This window comes from Crocodylus porosus, unplaced genomic scaffold (assembly GCF_001723895.1).
Source record: "Crocodylus porosus isolate Cpor-Errol unplaced genomic scaffold, CroPor_comp1, whole genome shotgun sequence".
NCBI classification, from domain to species: Eukaryota; Metazoa; Chordata; order Crocodylia; family Crocodylidae; genus Crocodylus; species Crocodylus porosus.
In genome coordinates, this window is record NW_017728951.1 from 18,061,094 (window position 1) to 18,079,540 (window position 18,447).

Genomic DNA, 18,447 nt, shown 5'->3' on the forward strand with positions numbered 1-18,447 from the left:
CTCTCAAGCTTCTCCACATCCTTTTTGAATTGTGGAGCCCAAAACTGGACGCAGTACTCCAGCTGCGGCCTCACCAAGGCCAAGTGCAAAGGGAGAATGACGTCCCGGGATTTGCTTGAGAAGGATCTATGAATGCAAGCCAGCGTTTTGCTGGCTTTACTACCCACAGCACCCCATTGAAGGCTCATGTTCATCTTCTGGTCAATGATGACCCCCGAGTCCCTTTCATTTGTAATGCTAGCCAGCATAGTACTACCAAGCCTATAAGCATGGTGCAGGTTTTTCCTCCCAAGGTGGAGAACCTTGCATTTTTTGGTGTTAAACACCATCAGGTTCTTGCCCACCTCTTTCATGAGTCTGTCCAGATCTGCCTGGATCACCCTCCTGACCTCAGGTGCAGATGCTTTACCCCAGAGTTTGGTGTCATCGGCAAACTTGGCCAGTCTGCTTCTGACACCAATGTCCAGAGCACTGATGAAGATGTTAAACAGTGTAGGCCTTAGGACAGAGCCTTGTGGGACCCCACTGGTCACAGCGCACCAGGGTGATTGGCTCCCATTGACCACCACCCTCTGGGTCCTACTGCGGAGCCAGTTCCCCAGCCAGCAGGTCGTGGTGAGGTCGAGGCTGCAGTTAGCCAGTTTAGCCATGGGATCATGGGATACCAGGCTGAAAGCTTTTTTAAAGTCAAGATATACCATGTTGATCTCTTCCCCCTTGTCCAGGTGATAGGTCACCTAGTCATAAAAGGAAACAAGATTGGTCAAGCAAGACCTCCCCGCAACAAACCCATGCTGGGTATCCCTCAGGATATTGCCTTCAGCTAGTCTGTTAAGGATGGCTTCCTTGATAATCTTTTCCAAGACCTTCCCCAGGATAGAGGACAGGCTGATGGGCCTGTAGTTTGCCAGATCTACTTTCCTCCCTTTCTTGAAGATAGGCATGACATTGGCCCTCCTCCAATCATCGGGCACTTCACCAGGGTGCCAAGAACGCTCAAAGTTCCATGCCAGGGGCTGAGCTACGATGCTTGCCAGCTCCCTGAGTACCCTGGGGTGTAACCCATCAGGGCCGGCTGACTTGAAGGTGTCCAGCCTGTCGAGGTGATCCTTCACGAGGTCAGCTTTGATGGAGGGCGGAGCTTGCCTGGCAGCCACAGCACGGTTCTGGGTGGCCTGGCTCCACTTCTCAGAAGTGTGTGCTGTCCATGCATGCACTACTCTGGGTTTTTTTCCGTGTTTTTTTTGACCCCGGATATCCAGGAGTCAAAAAAACCACCAGAAAACCCCCCAGAGTAGTGCATGTATGGGCAGCATACCCTTGCAGTGCAGAGAACACTGGACTGTGCAGCATGTGGCACTGCAGATGTGTTTGTGGCACCACACACGGCATGGCCGTGCTCATCTGGATGCATCCACAGGCATTATCATTTGCTAACAACCAAAAGTTCATACTAAAGGGCACTGGGAGTTTGTACTCTGGCTGCTAGTGTAGGGTGAAGCTTTGGCCATTGCTTATGCTAGCTAGTTTCAGTAAGTATAGGTGTGATTGCACATGGATGGTCATACCAACAGGTTGTTGTGCAGACACATTGTTTTGAAAGAAGTGAGCTCATAAGCCTCTTGCTATGTAGTCTGGATTGAACCCAGACTGTGTGGCAGATCCCTGTTTGAACAAGTCCTTTTGAGATCATCATCAGAACCCCACAGCTCTAAATTGCTTATTTTTTCACTTGGCTTGGCTCACTTGAAAATCACCATTAGATTGTAAAGGCTTACCTTCTTTCTCATGGATCTGCTGATGAACAAGGAAACCTCCTCCATGTTCCGTGGGTGCAGGTCATTTACTGCCTTTATATGATCCCCGTGGTGAAATATGCATCCTAAGTAGTGAGGGCCATTCCACTGAGAGATGCTAGGGTCATTGGGAAAAGACAGCAAAAAGTATGAAAGGGATTTCTAGTTTATCATAGGCAAAAAAGCCAAGTGTTGGAACTCCTTAACTTCAACCGGGATTCATGCTGCATGTGGACCTGTTGTCAGCCAGAAGCAAGATACAGTCGTTGAGCAATTGCTTTCTGGTCTGGTTCTTGTCCTGACTAAATCATAGAACCATAGAAAATGAGGGTTGGAAGGGACCTCAGGAAATCATCTAGTCCAACCCCTGGCTCAAAGCAGGACCATCCCCAACTGGATCATCCCAGCCACAGCTTTGTCAAGCCAGGTTTTAAAAACCTCCAAGGATGGAGCTTCTACCACTGCTCTAGGTAACCTGTTCCAGTGTTTTACTATCCTCCTAGTGAGAAAGTTTTTCCTAATATCTAACCTAAACTCCCCTTGCTGCAACTAGAGACCGTTGCTCCTTGTTCTATTATCTGCCACCACCAAGAACAGCCCAGCTCCATCCTCTTTGCAACCCCCCTGCAGGGAGTTGAAGGCTGCTAGTCAATCCCCCCTTAGTCTTTTCTTCTCTAGAGTCTAGACTAATAAGCCCAGTTCCCTCAGCCTCTCCTTCTAAGTCATGTCCCCCAGTCCCCTCACCATTTTTATTACCCTCTACTGGACTCACTCCAATTTATCCACATCCTTTCTGTAGTGGGGGCCCAAAACTGGACACAGTACTCCAGATGTGGCCTCATTAGTGATGAATGATTTCATTCATCCCAACAGGAAGTTCTAAAGATGATCAAATACCTGCAGCTCCCCATGTCAAACCTTTAATTTAACAGACCTGTTTCAATGAAGGTCATCAGAAAGGATGGGGATTCCTTGGCTCATTTGGTTCTTTACACTGTGGCTAAGTACAGACAGTAAAAAAGCTTGAGACTGAATTGATTTGGTCTTTGTAGGTTAGTCTAAGCTGCAAAGATTGAACCAATAAGCAAATGAACAGACATTCAGAAAATGCAGCCACATGCCTGCAGTGGCTCAAGCCAGAAGCCCGGGGCCACTAAAGCACAGCTCTCTGGCATGTAACCAGCATGAGCTGTGTGTTTACTTCCTCTTCCTGGTGGGATTTGCAGTCCAGACTCACATCAGCAGGACTCTGCAGCATTGCTCATCACTTCCTCTTCCTGCTTCCAGGTGCCTCTGGGATTTGTAGTCTACAGTTGCAGCCAGCACTAAGTAGGCAGGGCCTGGCCAGGCCAGGCCAGGCCGCTCTATACTAAGAGGAAGGGAAGTTTAACCATCCCTGCCTGGCCCCAGGCCCCAACAGGGGTTTGCCTGTCAGTGTGCCAGTCAGTGAGCCAGTCTCACTGCTCCGGCTAGGGAGCAGAGGAGCAGGGCCAGCCTTGCTCTTTGTAGCAGACACCATAGGGCTGAAAAGCATACTGGGATGCTGGGGGACTCTGATTTAACTTGAACCAGGAAGGGGTTTGGGACAGAAGTTTCATAAACCTGTTTGACCTAAATCATTTAAGTCTGATATTACACTCAGCCAGGTTTATCTTAAACTAGTTTCAGGCATTTTGAAACTGGTTTACATGCACTGAACTTCTGCTCTGCTACAGGTTTAAACCAGTTTCTGATCACTTGAATCAGTTTATGTGTAACTTATGTTCCTAGCCTGTTGGTCAAATTGTCTCTTGGTGTAACTACCGTGATACTGATAATTTTAGTTCTTCATTTGCCTGAGTGGCTTTTCCTAGGTCCTCTTTGATAACTTAAATAGACAAACCAGAATAAAACCTAGGATCTGGACACCAGGATTAAAGAATTGTGGCAATCCTGGTACAGGACATACCAAAATCCTGACTACAACTTCCTCAGTGAAATTCTGGTGGGCTCTTTCAGTATCCCCCAACTGGTTACTCTTTACTTTGGTCTCAGGCCCTCATCTGGAGTCAACAGACCCTAACTCCTGGCACCCTGTGCCAAAACACAGTCACCACTAGGACAACCTCCAAGTTTCTGCAGCTGCGGCCTAGTACTGTTTCCTCTTTTTGATGATAGTGGAGGAAAACCTACTTCCTCTATATGCACGTAGTGCATCTGATAAACGTGGCACATCAAAGGAGCAGAGGGTGGTATTCCCAGCACTGTGCACAGCAGGCAGCAAGGATTAATAACACTAAACTCACCTTCCACACAGTCTGTCCTTTTGCCCCTGCTCCCTTTCCTTTCTCCCAAGCAATTTAGGGAGAGACTAGGGAGAGGAATGAATTCCATTGAGCTTACCCAGCAGTACAAAACTTGAGGAAAAGTGGGTGACTTTGAGCCCCCAACATCTCATCCCCAAAACAGGCACTTGAATAGATTATTCCCAGTGCTGGAAAGTTTCAGAGAGCAACCAGCTGCCAGCAGTTATCTGCTGGGACTCCCAGTCAGGTCCTCTTTACTTATTCACCATGGTAATACTTTGCGCTTCTGTGACCTGCTCGGTTTGAGAATCTCAAAGTCCCTTGCAGATATTTGTTACTTAAATCACAAAAGGGCCACATGAGATGGGTTAATAATATATTATGCCCAGAGCAGTATACTCAGGAGAGCTGAAACTCAAGGGATCTGCTGAAAGACAAAGTGAATCAATGAGGCAACTGGGACCAGGACTGCACCATCCTGGCTCTGACCGCTAGGTCATGCTCTTTCTGAGCAATATGAACATGTGGATTTCCAAAGGATATACCCTTTTCTTACAAGAACTTCTATTCTCCATGTGGCACAAGCCCACAGATGGGGAGTGATGTTTAGTGGACTCATTTCATTGGCGGGTCACTTCATTTTCCTGGGTTTCGGCTCCCTTATCTGTAAACAGGTGGTGACAGCATGCATCCACCTATACCAAATTGCGAATGGTGTCACCTACTTTTCGTCCATAGTAAGACAAACTTCTCTTTGGCCACAAGTCAGTGAGTCCAGTGACTATTTACCCTCCACATCACGGGCAACTGACAGTCTTGCCATTCATACTGACATTAGAAGAATAATCTTTAAGATCATGTTTTCCTAACAGCTATCATACTCTGCCTGAAACCCAACAAATGCCAAGCTCATAGGGTGCTTTGCAGCCATTCACCAGCGGACAAGTACCCACCATATTTGTCCTGCCGCTTCAGTAAGCGTTAGGTAATTGTTGATGTCGACCATAGGAATGAAAAGATCCACCTCTTGCAGTTGGCTCCTGTCTGTGACTTGGCTGTAAAAGAAAACAGCATGGACAAGTCAGATTCTGCTAACTTGTCAATTGAAGCCAGTACTAACCCTGGAAATTAAACATGAAAAACACCTCTTAAGTCACTTAGCCCCTGTACTCTTCCTACAACACAATACATTTCCAACGGCCTATTCCCTCAGAGCTATTTTCCAGCTTAGCACTAAATATTTCCTGGGTTGGGGTTTCTAGCATTTCTCTTGGAGAGTACATTACTTCATCAGTTCAGATGGTTAAGAAATTTGTCCAGTGTCTGGATGGTGGGGAAAGACTGAGATTATTATTGTAGTGCTATTACAGTGCAATGTTTCTTCCTTTTCCAAAAGGAAATCTAACAAAGACACTCATGTACTTTTTCAAGCCTCTGCTGCTGTTTTGTCCTGGAGATCACACTTTTCATTGTCTTGAAAGAAACAAGGAAGTAGATAAAAAGCTGCTAACCCTGTATATTAAAAACAATACAATACCAGTAAATTCTTCCAACTGTGATTGGCCATAATTCCCTTATTCCAAAATTTGTCTTTGAACCATTTTTTTATTGTTTTGTTAGAGGAACACAAAAGCTGGCTGTTTTGAACTCTGAACTGACAGTTCCTTCCTTCCTTCGTTTCTGGTTGTACAGTATTGACCAGAACAAAGATGAGCGATGCTATTGAGTAATTTCAATCCAAAAGCAATATAAGCAGATAAGACTGGGGCCTCGGGTCAGGAAGCCCTGTTCAGTGATCTGAGCTGGGCTAAGTGCAGTCACCTGCAGGGGAGAAATGCGTGCTTGTGGTGGGCTCTGGGGCAAAGATGGAAAAGCCTGTTCCCTGCTTTGCTCAAGGGAACAGCTTTGTTTTGTATTTAAACAGGGACGTCATCTAGGCTTTGGATGTGGTGCATATCTTTCCTAAACTGGGGAGATAAGGTAGCAGAGTATAATTAGCAATCTTCAAGACCCCTGAGTCTAATCTGCTCAGTTTTCAAGTGGGTTCTGTTACTCCTTTGCACCCAAACAGCCATACTTCATTAGTATAGATAGCTGAACTACTGATAGTGGCGATGCATTTGATTTCCTTTCCAGCCTTGGCTGTATACTGGTGCTGATGTTTGTAAGCGGTTCGTCCCCATCATCCTCGGAGCTCCTTAGCTGTATGTTGTTTTCCAGGATCCAGGGAAGGGGCAAGAATTCATCACTTCTGCACGTGGGCTGGAGCCTCTTGTCAGGGGACCTAGTAAATAAGAATGGTAATAAAAAATGAACTGGCCATGTCGAGTCACTGTTACTCTAGCTGTGTTTGATGCTGAATCAAATAGCTGTCAGTAGAACAAAGAATAACGAGTTCTTGTAGAATACCCAGTGGACAAAATTACAGCTAAATAGAATAAGCTGACCTCCTAGAACGGACCATCAAACCCAAATAATCCTTTTGAATATTTGAAGACTATTTATTAAAAGTGAAATAATTCCAGCTAACAACATGGCTTAAGACAGAAAGCGAGCATGGATGGTTGACATGGGCTTATATTGATTTCTGTGGGCGCACAGGCTGAGCCCTGGTGGATATAATAGCAGAACTGCCCAAATACTTATCAGGTTATTTGCGGGGCCTTCTAAAGACCGGGGGCCTGGAAAGATTAGTCAAAAGCCAATGGGCCCAGAATTTTTTAGTCTTTGGCCACATACCTGTGTGCAACCACACAACAATATTATAATTAACTTGCTTGTGGCTGAACATATAACTACTACCCTCCACTAGAAGGAATCTGGAGGGTCTATCTACGTGTCCTAGGAAGTATTGTGGTGTTAACAGATAACAGGATTATTTGTTAGCTTGAGAGAGGATTTTGGTGCTAGCCCATCATCACAGAAGCTCCAGGCCCTCATTGTGTGCAGCCTTTGTGATGTTTCTATGTAGTAGTCAGAGCTTTAGGACAATAGTCTGAACTTCTGTGAAATCCCTTCTGTGATGATATCCATGCAAATTAATACACGTTAAAACACAGGGCACACTTATGAAATAAAACATAGAGAAGGAAAATGAAGGTTGAGAGAAGTGACTTGCACAAGGTCATGCAGCCAGAGAGTGACACATTTGAGAGTAAACACTTCCTCAGTATTTTTTTCACCACTAGACAAGCCTGCCCACTCTACTGAGTGGCTTCCCATTGTGTTTTGGGCATGTGTGACTCTATCTGGCCCTAGAATATCGCATTGTAAAAGCCCAGCTTCTTAAAACTGCTATTTTCTATTCTACATAAGCACAGTCAGGATGTCCCAGTATATGAATTTGGGATGTGAGCTGAAAGTTGACTCTGATATCCACTCCTTCCCCAGCCAACAAAGACCTCCTCAAATGATGTGTTTTATAGATTTTATCCTAAAAGCAGTAGGAATGAGAGCTCTTACCCGATCACTGTGAGCATGTCGACAGTGTGTCAGACTGTGCTAGAGCATGTCACCATGAAACCATACTTCCTAACCAGTCCACCCCTGCTCTGTGGGCATTGAATACTGGAAAAATGTCATGTAGTTGCTTTCCAGCATGTGCCCAAGGTGTGCCAGCATTGCTATCAAGTTCAAGTGTGCTCATGAGAGTGACATAAAATGAATGACTACTTACTGAGGTTTCATTGAGATGTAGACAAGCTTTTCCTCCGTGATTGGACTGTTACACTGGGGATCAGGCTCTGCTGAGTTCATTTCCAGCTGTTAAAAGCATAAAAGAAACATTGGTGGTAATCATTGCCTTTCTTCATCCATAAAGGAGCCTTGTGACTTCTTTATTTGGTTTAAAGTTTGTGCCTTTTCAGGGATTCTGGCTGATACAGCTCAGCCTTGTTAAAATAAACCACTGTTAACGAAAGTGTGCAAACAGCCGAAGCTTACACTCAGCGTTCCCATCAACCATGTGCTATGGAGTGGGTCAAAACTCCAAGTTTTCAATTCATAGGAAAATTTTGAGATTTCCAAATTGTTTTTTGCTTTGAATTGGAGTACTCACAAATATTTCCTAAATTTCCTGTGAAATGGAAATTGTGAAAACTTTTCATTTAGGAAATTAGTTGAAAGCAATGTACCTTCAAATGAAATTTTTACATCTAACACGTCACTTATTTTTAATCTCACATTACATTTATTGTTTTATGTTAGGTACTAACATCTCAGCAGTAGTTCACAATGACATGGATGGAATAATTACAGTGATATCACAAAAAATAAATATTTTTAAAAGAGTTTTAAAGTGAACATTTATCTTGAAATGAAGTTGGAATTTTTTCCAGAACAAAATTTTCTAAAACAAAAACATCAGGGGAGGGCTGCTTTTCTGAGATTGTTCATCAGCATTTATATTTGAAATAACTGTTTTAATCAAAATGATATTTTCCATCAGAAAACTCTGATGAAAATTTTCCAGTCTCCTAAGTACATCCTACGTTTTTCTCCTCATCCACCTGAACTTCTTATTAGCCATTTATTTGGGAGTTTGCTTTCTCTAAAAATCTTGCTAGTACTTTTTTTGGGTTTGTCAGATACTATCTTGGAGCTCAGCCAGGGTTCAGCCCAACAGGTAAAAGTGCATCAAGTAGCTTACCTGTGCTGAAATTTTTTTTGGAGTGACATAGTATTCATCGTCCTCCTTCTCCTCTTCTTTGGTGTTCTCATCTGAATCTGACAGCTGAATTTCCAGGGTCTTTTGTGGAATATTGCTCTGCTAAAAAAAATTCAGTGTTGAAGAGGATCAGCTATACAGAAGATGTAATGCATCTTCTTCCCATTTACTGGGAAAAGTAATAGGATTAGCAAATATCTATGGGGAATGTGGGGAGATTTGCTTCTCATGGAAGGCTGAAATAATAAGAGGATCTGTCCACTGTGCAAACAAACGTGTCTTTTTATGCTTCCAGTTAAACTCTCAAAATCAACTGCAGTGCAATATTTGTACATTGAATACAACATTTACTGTAGCTACCTAAGGATCAGATGTGCAAATACAGTTCTATAATTACACTTTCAAATGCCAGTGTTTGTCCTTGCTAATGTTTGCAAGTGCAAAAATTGTGGCTGCATTTAAAAATCAGGTTGAGTGGGCCAGACATGTATACATGATCTGGTATGTGTTACACACAGCTCTCATGTCCTTCCTTTGGCAAAATTTCTCATTGAAATCTAGAGCTAGTTAAAACAATTTAAAACCTTTCAGTGAAAAGGAGACCTTTTTTGTTTTCAGTCACCTTCTCTGAAACGAGTGGGAGTCTCGCCTGAATAGGGAGTGAGTTATTGGAACTGCCATGCACAGCAAGCAATTTGAGCTGTTGACTTGCAAAACTCAGTGGGCTTTGACCTACACGTGAGTATCTGATAAGAGCCCAGACTGAATCCTTGTAGCCTGGACAATTTGCTTCACTGTCCACAGAATTATACTGAATAATGACCAGAGAGAGAAAGTTCCCGAGAATTTGACTTGCCAACAAGTGATAAATCCCTTCTCAGAGTTCACCTTTAAGCCAGAAAGCTCAATTAGCTATTTTTAGATCAGCGTTGTTGATTTGATTATCACACAAAATATGGTAATTAGTATTTAGCTTCCTCCCGATATACTTTGCCAAGCTGCGTTCGAGATGTACCCTTTCTTTATCTCTCTACTTACATCTTTTGTTTCCATAGCAATGAAATAAAATAATGACTACATGTGCGACAGAATATATTACTGTTTTCAAGGTAAAGTGAATTAAACTAATTACCCTCTTTCATATATGTGAAAAGAAGAAGCTGGTGTTGAATAGAAATGAGGAGTGATAAATACATTGTTGTGCCTCATGGGTTTTCACTGATTACAACACAAAAGCGGGTATATTTGTTAGCGCAGAGACTCAACATAGAATATTTTCATAGGAATCAATGACTTAAGTCTGCTCCAGCGGCAGCTAGATGGGACCCTGTGTTCCTGATCCAAAACCCACAGACGTCAATGGAAAAGGACTTCAGCAGGCTATGGTTCAAACTCTAATTACACTTTCTGGACAAAGGTGTCCCATGGCTAAGTCCGCAGAGGTGCGGAGGTCCTTCACTTCCCATAGACTTCAGTATGAGTTTAAAGAATTTAGCATCATCCAGGACTGAGCCCTAATTTACTACGACCCTAGTCAATCTAAATTAGCTCTTGAAAAGGGAAAGGACAAGACAGGCTGCAGCAAAGCTGGGTTTCTACAAAGCAGTTTATATAGATCCTAATTCAGCTTGGCAGTTCAACACTGGAATAATGCCATTCAAGATGAATCAGGGCCATGGTGACATATCAAAATACTGGCTAATTACCAAGGGGAGTAAAAATAGCATGAGGTGTTTGAGGACAGACCATGCAGTTGGTTCAACAACAACACAAACTTGAGAAGGATTAGTAGATAAAAGAGAAGAAGTAAGAGAGGTCAAAGTAGAACCTGTTTAACTCATGGGCTTTTAATCCTATTTTGTTAAAACAAGCACAACTTTGTGTAACCATTCTCAATCTGGTTTATATCAGGCACAAGCTAAGATTTGTGAGCCAGGTTTATGTTGAATCAAGATAATTGGCTCAAGAGCTCACCAGTTTGACTGGCTCAATTCATTTCTAGTTAAACTGGTGCAATTTCTGCGTGTACAAAAACCCAAAGAGAGGGTAGAAAAACAGACAATTTGAGAGGAATTTGGGAACACAAATATGTATGTAAGGGCAGCTTCTCCACGAGCGTAACTTGTCCTAGCTTTGTTCCCTTCAATGCATCTAAGACAATGTGAAGAATTTGTGAAGATCTCTTCTGCAGTAACCATATAAAGTGAAGGAAAGCTCAGTCCTGGTCTCATACCAGTACAGAAGTTCAAATCACACTAAATCGATGAAGTGTGAGTGAACATTGATCCAGGTCTAATTTAGATTGGGTTCCACCATTTTTAAGCCAGTCTACATGTGCCAGTCTCACTGGACTTCTGTTCTGTTATGGATGTAGGCCAGTTTTTGGGCACTTATACCAGTTTATGTGTAATAGTGAAAGAGCAACTGCTGGAGTGAAATAAGAAAATCTTCACAATCAAAGCCAGACCAGCTCTGTAGGGAGGTGAAGGACTGGTTTCTCATTACAATGACTCTGGCTAGATCAGACTGGATGGTAATTCTGTGAATATGCCTCCAAAATGTATGGTTTATGAGCTTTGCTAGCTCTTTCTTCTCACCGGGTGAGGAAGAACTGGTGATCTGGAGGGCGGCTGATATTTTGGCAGATGCTGGGGGCAAGGATCTGAATTAGGTCTCCTCTTGTCGTCTGAAGGATCTTTCTCCTGTACATAAGAGAAAACTGTAAGCTCCATGCACACAAGTCTTGTTTGTCTGGTCAGTTGGTAACACAAAAGGACCTTTTGCAACGCTCTCCCCTGCAGTGCTATTCACTGGCACTTTGTGACTCAACTTGCTAAGCACTGCTACCCAGGTACCCCTTCATATTTTTTTCTACAAACAGACCTTTAGTCTCATCGGGAATGTACTAATGCTCTCAGTTTACTGATTGGTAGGGATTCAAAGATACAAGGGAGTTTTCAGCACCCGCTTCAGGAAGTCAACACAACCCTATGCCCCTTTGTGCCTCTCTCCAGTACCATCAGGAGATGGGACGCAGTTCTCATTTTGGCTTTGCCGAGGCAGGTTAAATATTACTGAAGGGAGCCTTGGTTGGTCAGTCTCCTGGCCTAAATGTCTGCAGCCTCAGAGCTCAGGACTTTCCTTTGAATGGAGGCAATCAAGTACCCAAGTCTAAGACCATATTTATCACCACCGACAGGCTTTGACTACTAAAGGCCCCTCACCTCATTTTCGTTGTTGTTGATGGGCCCCTCTGCATTTGCTCCACTGAAGGACAGCGGCAAGGAGTATGACCGGCTTTTCATGTGTTCAGTGGCAAGATCCTCGTTCTAGAAATCAAAGGAGAGCAGTAGGAGGCTTTGCAGGGTCAGCTGAGGTCCACAGGCTAACGTGTGCTCTTATGGGGGTCTATATGAGTCTTAGTGAAGCCGAATTTAGCCCAAGACTAACTCACCTCTTAAGCCCAATAGGAATCCCCCATTGATTAAGAAACGGTTTTAACGGGAAATGCACTTATTGACACACTTAGGGCCAAATCCTGCAGGACTTGGACAGAGAATTTTAGTGCATTTCATCCCTTATTTCACCAATGAAGTGATAAGCTGCTCTCGTTACCAATGAACTGATAACCAGAGGTTACCAATGAAATGATATCCAGAGGTTACCAATGAAATAACAATGCTCTGTTTTTGAAAAAGCGGATTTGTGAATGGATATGTCACCTGAGGACGGCATCCATCTGCTTTTGCATCCATGCAGACTGATGAAATGAAGGTGTACCATTCCTCCACCTGCTCCCTGTGGGTAGGAATCATGCAGTTAAAAACTTATCAAAACACAAACTGCCTCTTGTGCTGCTTCTGAAGGGCCCATACCAACACCTGCCAAAGTCACCAGGAGTCTTTCCATCGGCTTCAGTAGGCGCCAGACTGGGCCCCGAAGCTACACAGGGAAAATCTGCATCTTTCTCAAAACTGTGGAGAGCTGCTTCTAAAGCGGTTGCTTCACAGCAGCTTGGTGGATGGCAGGGCTGTGATCTTAAGGAATTGTAGGCATTTGACCCCGAAGCCCAAAAACTTAGCAGGTCCGCAGGCCAAAATCTCGCCGAACTGATCAAGTCTGCGAGGAAGATTCTGGGATGTATTTGGCAGCCGTGTTGGGCTGAGACCAAAAGGAATGCAAAAATGTAGAAGTGTTGGTTCAGAAATGATACCTTTTATTAGACCAACTAGGAAATTGCAAAAAAGAGATTTCTTTTTTGCAGTTTCCTAGTTGGTCTAATAAAAAGTATCATTTCTGAGCCAAGGATTGTACATTTTTGCATTTCTTGGGGAGGATTCTGTGATCCCAGCTCTATGTAGATTCCCCACTTGAAACCCAACTGAACTATACAAAGGACCATGTAACTACCACCCGCCTGCTATATAAAGTACTGTATAGTCTGAACTAAGGGCCACTGAGATCCTATAGTGGGAAAAAAATGATCTTTAAAGGCTCCATTCAGTAAGGTGAGGGAATGTCCTGTGATGTGCCTATATTGGTCTTTATTTCCATGTGACTCAGATGAACATCCAGTACCTTGCAAGACCGTAGCAAGATGGTCTTGGAGCTTGAGAAACACATTTAAACAGAGAGGCTTTGAGAAGAGGCTTTGAGGCTGGACTCAATGATCTTGCAAGGTCCCTTCTAGCCCCTAATGTCTATAATGTACAATTCAGGCCGTGCATTGGAAGCTAGTTGAAAAGGAGGCACCGCATTGTGTTCACAAGTAAGATTAATGTGATTCTCGCCGGAATTTTTCCCGCTAAATGAGCATTAAAGAAACAATGCCTAAGCGCATGCAAAGAACTGTATGCTTGAATGATTACTCGCTATTTGTTTTTCTCTCTGGGCTCAGGCACGTTGTCCATCCTGCGTCACTCTGATGCATAGAGATTGTCATCTTGCTGCCCTTTCTCAGGCAAAAACCTCTTCTTGAGGCAGATGCAGGAAGGGAGGCAAATAGGGTGGAGCTGGAAAGCAGGATCAACCTTCGCAGGGTCATTGCTCTTAGGGTCAGATTGTCTCCTACAGCCTATTCCTTACAAGATGGGGTTATAATCTTTCTGGATACCAAGAGCACTGGATTCATGGCCCTCCCCATGCATACCTGTTCTTGCCGATGAGGTAGTAGTCCCTGCTCTCTGTGTTGATGGATATCACTTCTTCCGGCAGGCATTTAAACATCTTCCTTACTGCTGTCATCTTTTCATAATTGCTTATCCCAGTCTCTATGCTTATAATCCTGTTGGGTATGTGTATGAAATATTTACGTGTAAAGCACATCCATCTTCTACATTAATGCACACTGTGAAATGATCATTGTCTGTAAAAACCATAAGGATCAAGAGCTTGCTAAGTAATTTTTGTGCTGTTGCTTAAATAACTGCCTTTGAGATGAAAAATGATTTGATCATTTAAACATAAAAGGCCTTAATAATAAAGCATTGGTTGGAAGGAGGAAAGTATTTTCCATAATATTTAAAACTACAATAACAAAAATAAAATTAATAAAAACAAGTTTCTGGGTTCTCTATTGGAAAAAAGAAACAAGAATGTTTCAGTTTTTAGGACTCCAAGCTGAGAAATGTTTAGGCCTTTTTTGGTTGAAAGAGCAGAGAATCTCAAGCAAAACAAAACTCTGTCTTTCTCTACGTGAAATATTATTATGAGGAAAACTATTTTTTTTTGAACAAAGATGTTCAACTATCTCACTAGAATAACAGGACCAACAGCTTATGGTATCAGCATTGCAAGGGGAGGGGTGATTTTAAAATCTGTTCTGGAAAGAAGCAAATTCAGCTTTGTGTCGGGAATTAGACCGTGTTGTTATTGCAGCAAATTGAAAAAATCACAATTATTGTGTAGCCAGTTGGAGAGGTTTCAAATGTGAATAACCACTTACAAAAATCTGCTTGGTTGGGGGCTGATGGAAAGACTCCAGCCAACTTCAGGGGAGTTGGGAAAAGCACTGGAAAAACGTTTCTGTGTCTTGGTCTACATTCCTCGCTATTCCCAACGCTCAACTCTAGGTTGTGGTTCAGCGGTGCTCAATTTTCTGGCCCTGTGGGCCGGATAAATGGCACAGGGCTAGTCTGCAGACTGGCCTGCACTGCCTCTGCCTGGCCCCGAACAGCTGGACTGGGTCCTGTGCTGGCCCTGCACATCAAGAGTGGGCGCTGGGGCCCCCCTCCACCCCTGCATGCCCGGATCGGGTCTCAGGTCCCCTGTGCACCCGATCCAGCACACAAAGCCACGCTATCCAGCCCATGGGGCTCCTCCTGTGTCTGGGAATTTGGCAGCAGAGTCCAATTTTTGGACCCGTGGGGAGTCCTATGGCTTGGATGGCTTGGAGCTGGGGACTGGATCTGGCCCGTGGGCCAAGCACCAATGGTATAGAGGGGTGAGACGAAAAGGTGCTAGACTTCAGATACGTACTGGTCAATTGGAATGGAGCCCTTTATCTTCTGGCCTTTGAGGTACTTCAGGATGTAGTGGCACTTGCTGGATTTACACAGGATGAAATAGCGATTTTTCCAGGATTTCTGCACAGGGGAAAGTTTGTTTTGCCTGTCAGTAAAGCTCAGGGGAGCAAAAATAACAGATGTTTGTCAAGGGATTTCCAGAGCATGACTAATTTGCACTTACTGTACCTGGGAAGTGAAAAGCTCAGGAGGTGGCGATTTGATAAAGAAACCGTGCTTGCAGACTTCATCTTCGTGGCAAGGCATGATTTGATTTCCTACCAATCAAAGAGAAATGAAGGGCACCGTCACGCAATTTGATGGCAATTAATCTCTTACGTGGACCTGCTTGAATGGGAAATTTGTTGCTGAGTGCTGGGCTTCTGTGCTTAAGTGGCCACAAAGCATGTTCAATTAGCGGAGACGAGTGCAAAGCTATAAAACATTGGGCCTGATCACCGTCCCTTGATGTTATTGTTCCTGGCTGGCCAAAAGCTATAAACAAAGGGGAACGACAATATACTGAGTTGGGGGAGGCTTCCAGTGAAGTACCGCAAGGGTCTGTATTAGGTCTAGTCTAATTTAACATCTTCGTTAGTGATCTGAAAGAAGGAATAAACAGCACGCTAATTACATTTGCAGATGGTATTCAATTTGGAAGAGCTACAAACACCAGCAGGGATGGAACAGTCTACAGTGGGCATCAGGAAATAACAAGATGAGACTGGGAGTCAAATGGAGAAAATACTGGCTAACAACTCTGGGGGAAAAGAAAAGATCTGAATATATATGCTCATGAGCTAGCATACTCCATGACAAGCTACTGTGAAAACACCCCATTTCTAATCAAAGTATGGCATTAAAATCTGCTTCCTTGCTTTCTAAAGTGCTTTGCAACCCCATTGCAAGGGGTCATAGATGGGCAAATGTTGTTCATTTCTAATCTCTAACCTTGGAATAACTGGTCAGATGCACTTTGCAGTGTCCCGAGATATAAACTGATAGCACTTCCTACCCTGTGAACCTTTTTTTGATTTATCAGGGCAATGGACATGGATGTCTGAATGATTGCACATTGTATGGTTTATCCCAAGACAAATGGGATGTGTGTGTAGCTTCAGAGAATTAACACGTGGTATAGGCCAAACTGACCCTCTCATTTTTCTCATATGGTGCATTCCCTCTCTGCATCCATGTCTCTCATTTCTAGCATAGTGTCTCAGGAAAACTACTGTCCCCTTCCAGACACCTAGGACATACTAAGTGGAAGACATTGACTAGTAACTAGAGCACTTTGAAACCTGCTGCAACTTTTTGTTCGACGATCTTGCTAGATTCTGTTTTGTACCTGATGGGTTTTTCTTATACTTGAAAGCCATTCTGATTCCTTCTTCAACCTGGAAAACAAAGAGTGAACAAAGACTTGGGACAAGATTCTTGCACCCTCGTTCAGGCTGAGTAACACTTCACTACGCCAGCAGGCAGCTCTAGAAAGCAGCATCAATCTGGTGATTCCAGAAAGCGATCACAAATTGCTGCTGCCAGTTAGGGAGGGTGCTGGTGGACTTGCCTACCAACTTTTATGTATGTCCTAACCCTAATAAATAGCAACTGTAAACATGAAGAAATGCATTTATTATTGGGAGGGCGTAGTATTTATTTTTGACTAAAGCAGGGGTTGGAAACATATAGCCTGTTGCCCAAAATCAGCCTGTGCAGCCACTAGATACAGTTTAAGGAGCAAGAGGGCTTTTTTTTCTGCCTTTGCCCACACCTGGGCCAGGCAGCGAGAAGCTGCATCGTCACTGCGGCCACTTCTCCCCACCTCTCTGCCTCTCAGCTGCAGCGCAGCTCCCAGCTGGTTAGGAGCTGTGCCTGCACTGCTGCTGCGTCCTCCTGCCCCTCACTCCTAGGCTGCAGCATGGGTGCAGATCCCTGCCGGTGGGGAACTGTGCTGCAGTTATGGGGTGGGGAGGGCAGGGAGAAGCAGCAGCAGCAAGGGTGCAGCTTCCAGCTGCCCAGCCCTGGTGCAGCTCCCCACCAGCTGGAAATAGTGCCTGTGCTGCAGCTGGGGAGCAAGAAGCAGTGTCATAGGCACCGCTCCCAGCTCCTTGGCCCCGGTGCAGTTGCAGGCCGAGCCCCTTGCTGCTGATACCCTGATGAAACCACCTGGCCATGTCAGACTGGAGCTGGGTTGTTCCGGCCTGTGGCTTGTTCAAGGCTGCCAGTCGCTGCCCTAAAGAGTTTAAAGTCTGAATGGGGTACAGTCTAAAACCCTAGCCACAATACTTTGCACCTTCCGGGAGATTTGGGAGGCAACTTCTGTTCTCATTTATGCCCCTCTGGATTCAGAATAGCTCTTATTTCACTAGGCTTCCTCCATTCTTTCATCGGTGTAGCTGAAATCTTAGAAAAGGTAAATGATGTGCCGGATATTATACAGCCAGTCGGTGGCTGACAGGGAAACAATGGCATGGATTTTTGCCCACGTACTTTAAAGCCCATTCCTAAGAAAGATTTGTTAAAATAATTTTTTGGCAGAACCAAACAGTGGAAACCTAACCTGTAGGGCTGGGTAATCACAGACTGTGGAGATGAAGCCTGAAATTAATTTTTGTATCTTGTTTTATTTTTTTTAAATTGCTTTAGCTCTTTTGCCTTATCGGGCTTCTGGCCAACTAAGAACTCTGTTCCTGCATCAACACAATCCACAATGTGCAATTCCTTATGCATTTCAGAAAAAAATAAATCCAGTCTCAATTACCTGGAAACTTCTGTTTGCTGTTTTTCTGCACTTGGACTTAAATATGGTTCTGGTCTTTCAAGCTATCATTTGGGAAGCAATCATCACAGAATCATAGAAGTCGGGTCGAAGGGACCCTGTAGATCTTCAAGTCCGACCCCCCGCCTGGGCAGGAGAAAAACTGGGCTCAGATGACTCCAGTCCGGTAGGCATCCAGCCTCCTCTTAAAGCCCCCCAGGGTAGGAGCCAGCACCACTTCCTTTGGAAGTTGGTTCCAGCTCCTAGCCACCCTGACCGTGAAGTAGTGCTTGCGGATGTCTAATCTACACCTCCTCTCCAACAGCTTGTGGGCGTTATTCCTTGTCATGCCAGCGGGCGCGAGGGGAAACAAGGTCTCTCCCAAACCCTTCTGGTCCCCCCTAGTGAATTTATAGACAGTCACCAGGTCCCCCCT

General features: G+C 44.2%; 1 protein-coding gene across 8 annotated transcripts in view; it reads right to left on the reverse strand.

The window, feature by feature from the left end:
* The window catches only part of PLEKHS1 (pleckstrin homology domain containing S1), a 26,833-nt gene that overhangs the window by 5,841 nt on the left and 2,545 nt on the right, over nucleotides 1–18,447 (reverse strand). For 2 of the 8 annotated variants that reach the window (XM_019556295.1, XM_019556293.1), the window contains exons 1-13: nucleotides 18,015–18,103; nucleotides 16,599–16,647; nucleotides 15,440–15,528; nucleotides 15,225–15,331; nucleotides 13,897–14,031; nucleotides 12,470–12,545; nucleotides 11,972–12,076; nucleotides 11,345–11,449; nucleotides 8,730–8,849; nucleotides 7,758–7,843; nucleotides 6,159–6,365; nucleotides 5,035–5,136; nucleotides 1,779–1,914 (exon numbers count right to left, since the gene is read on the reverse strand). In XM_019556295.1, coding sequence (XP_019411840.1) covers nucleotides 1,779–1,914; nucleotides 5,035–5,136; nucleotides 6,159–6,365; nucleotides 7,758–7,843; nucleotides 8,730–8,849; nucleotides 11,345–11,449; nucleotides 11,972–12,076; nucleotides 12,470–12,545; nucleotides 13,897–14,031; nucleotides 15,225–15,331; nucleotides 15,440–15,528; nucleotides 16,599–16,629 — 1,299 coding nt within the window. In that variant the 5' untranslated portion in view covers nucleotides 16,630–16,647; nucleotides 18,015–18,103. Of the gene's footprint in view, nucleotides 1–1,778; nucleotides 1,915–5,034; nucleotides 5,137–6,158; nucleotides 6,366–7,757; nucleotides 7,844–8,729; nucleotides 8,850–11,344; nucleotides 11,450–11,971; nucleotides 12,077–12,469; nucleotides 12,546–13,896; nucleotides 14,032–15,224; nucleotides 15,332–15,439; nucleotides 15,529–16,598; nucleotides 16,648–18,014; nucleotides 18,104–18,447 lie in introns of those variants that run through there. The other 6 variants (XM_019556294.1, XM_019556296.1, XM_019556298.1 and 3 more) reach the window with 6 other exon arrangements.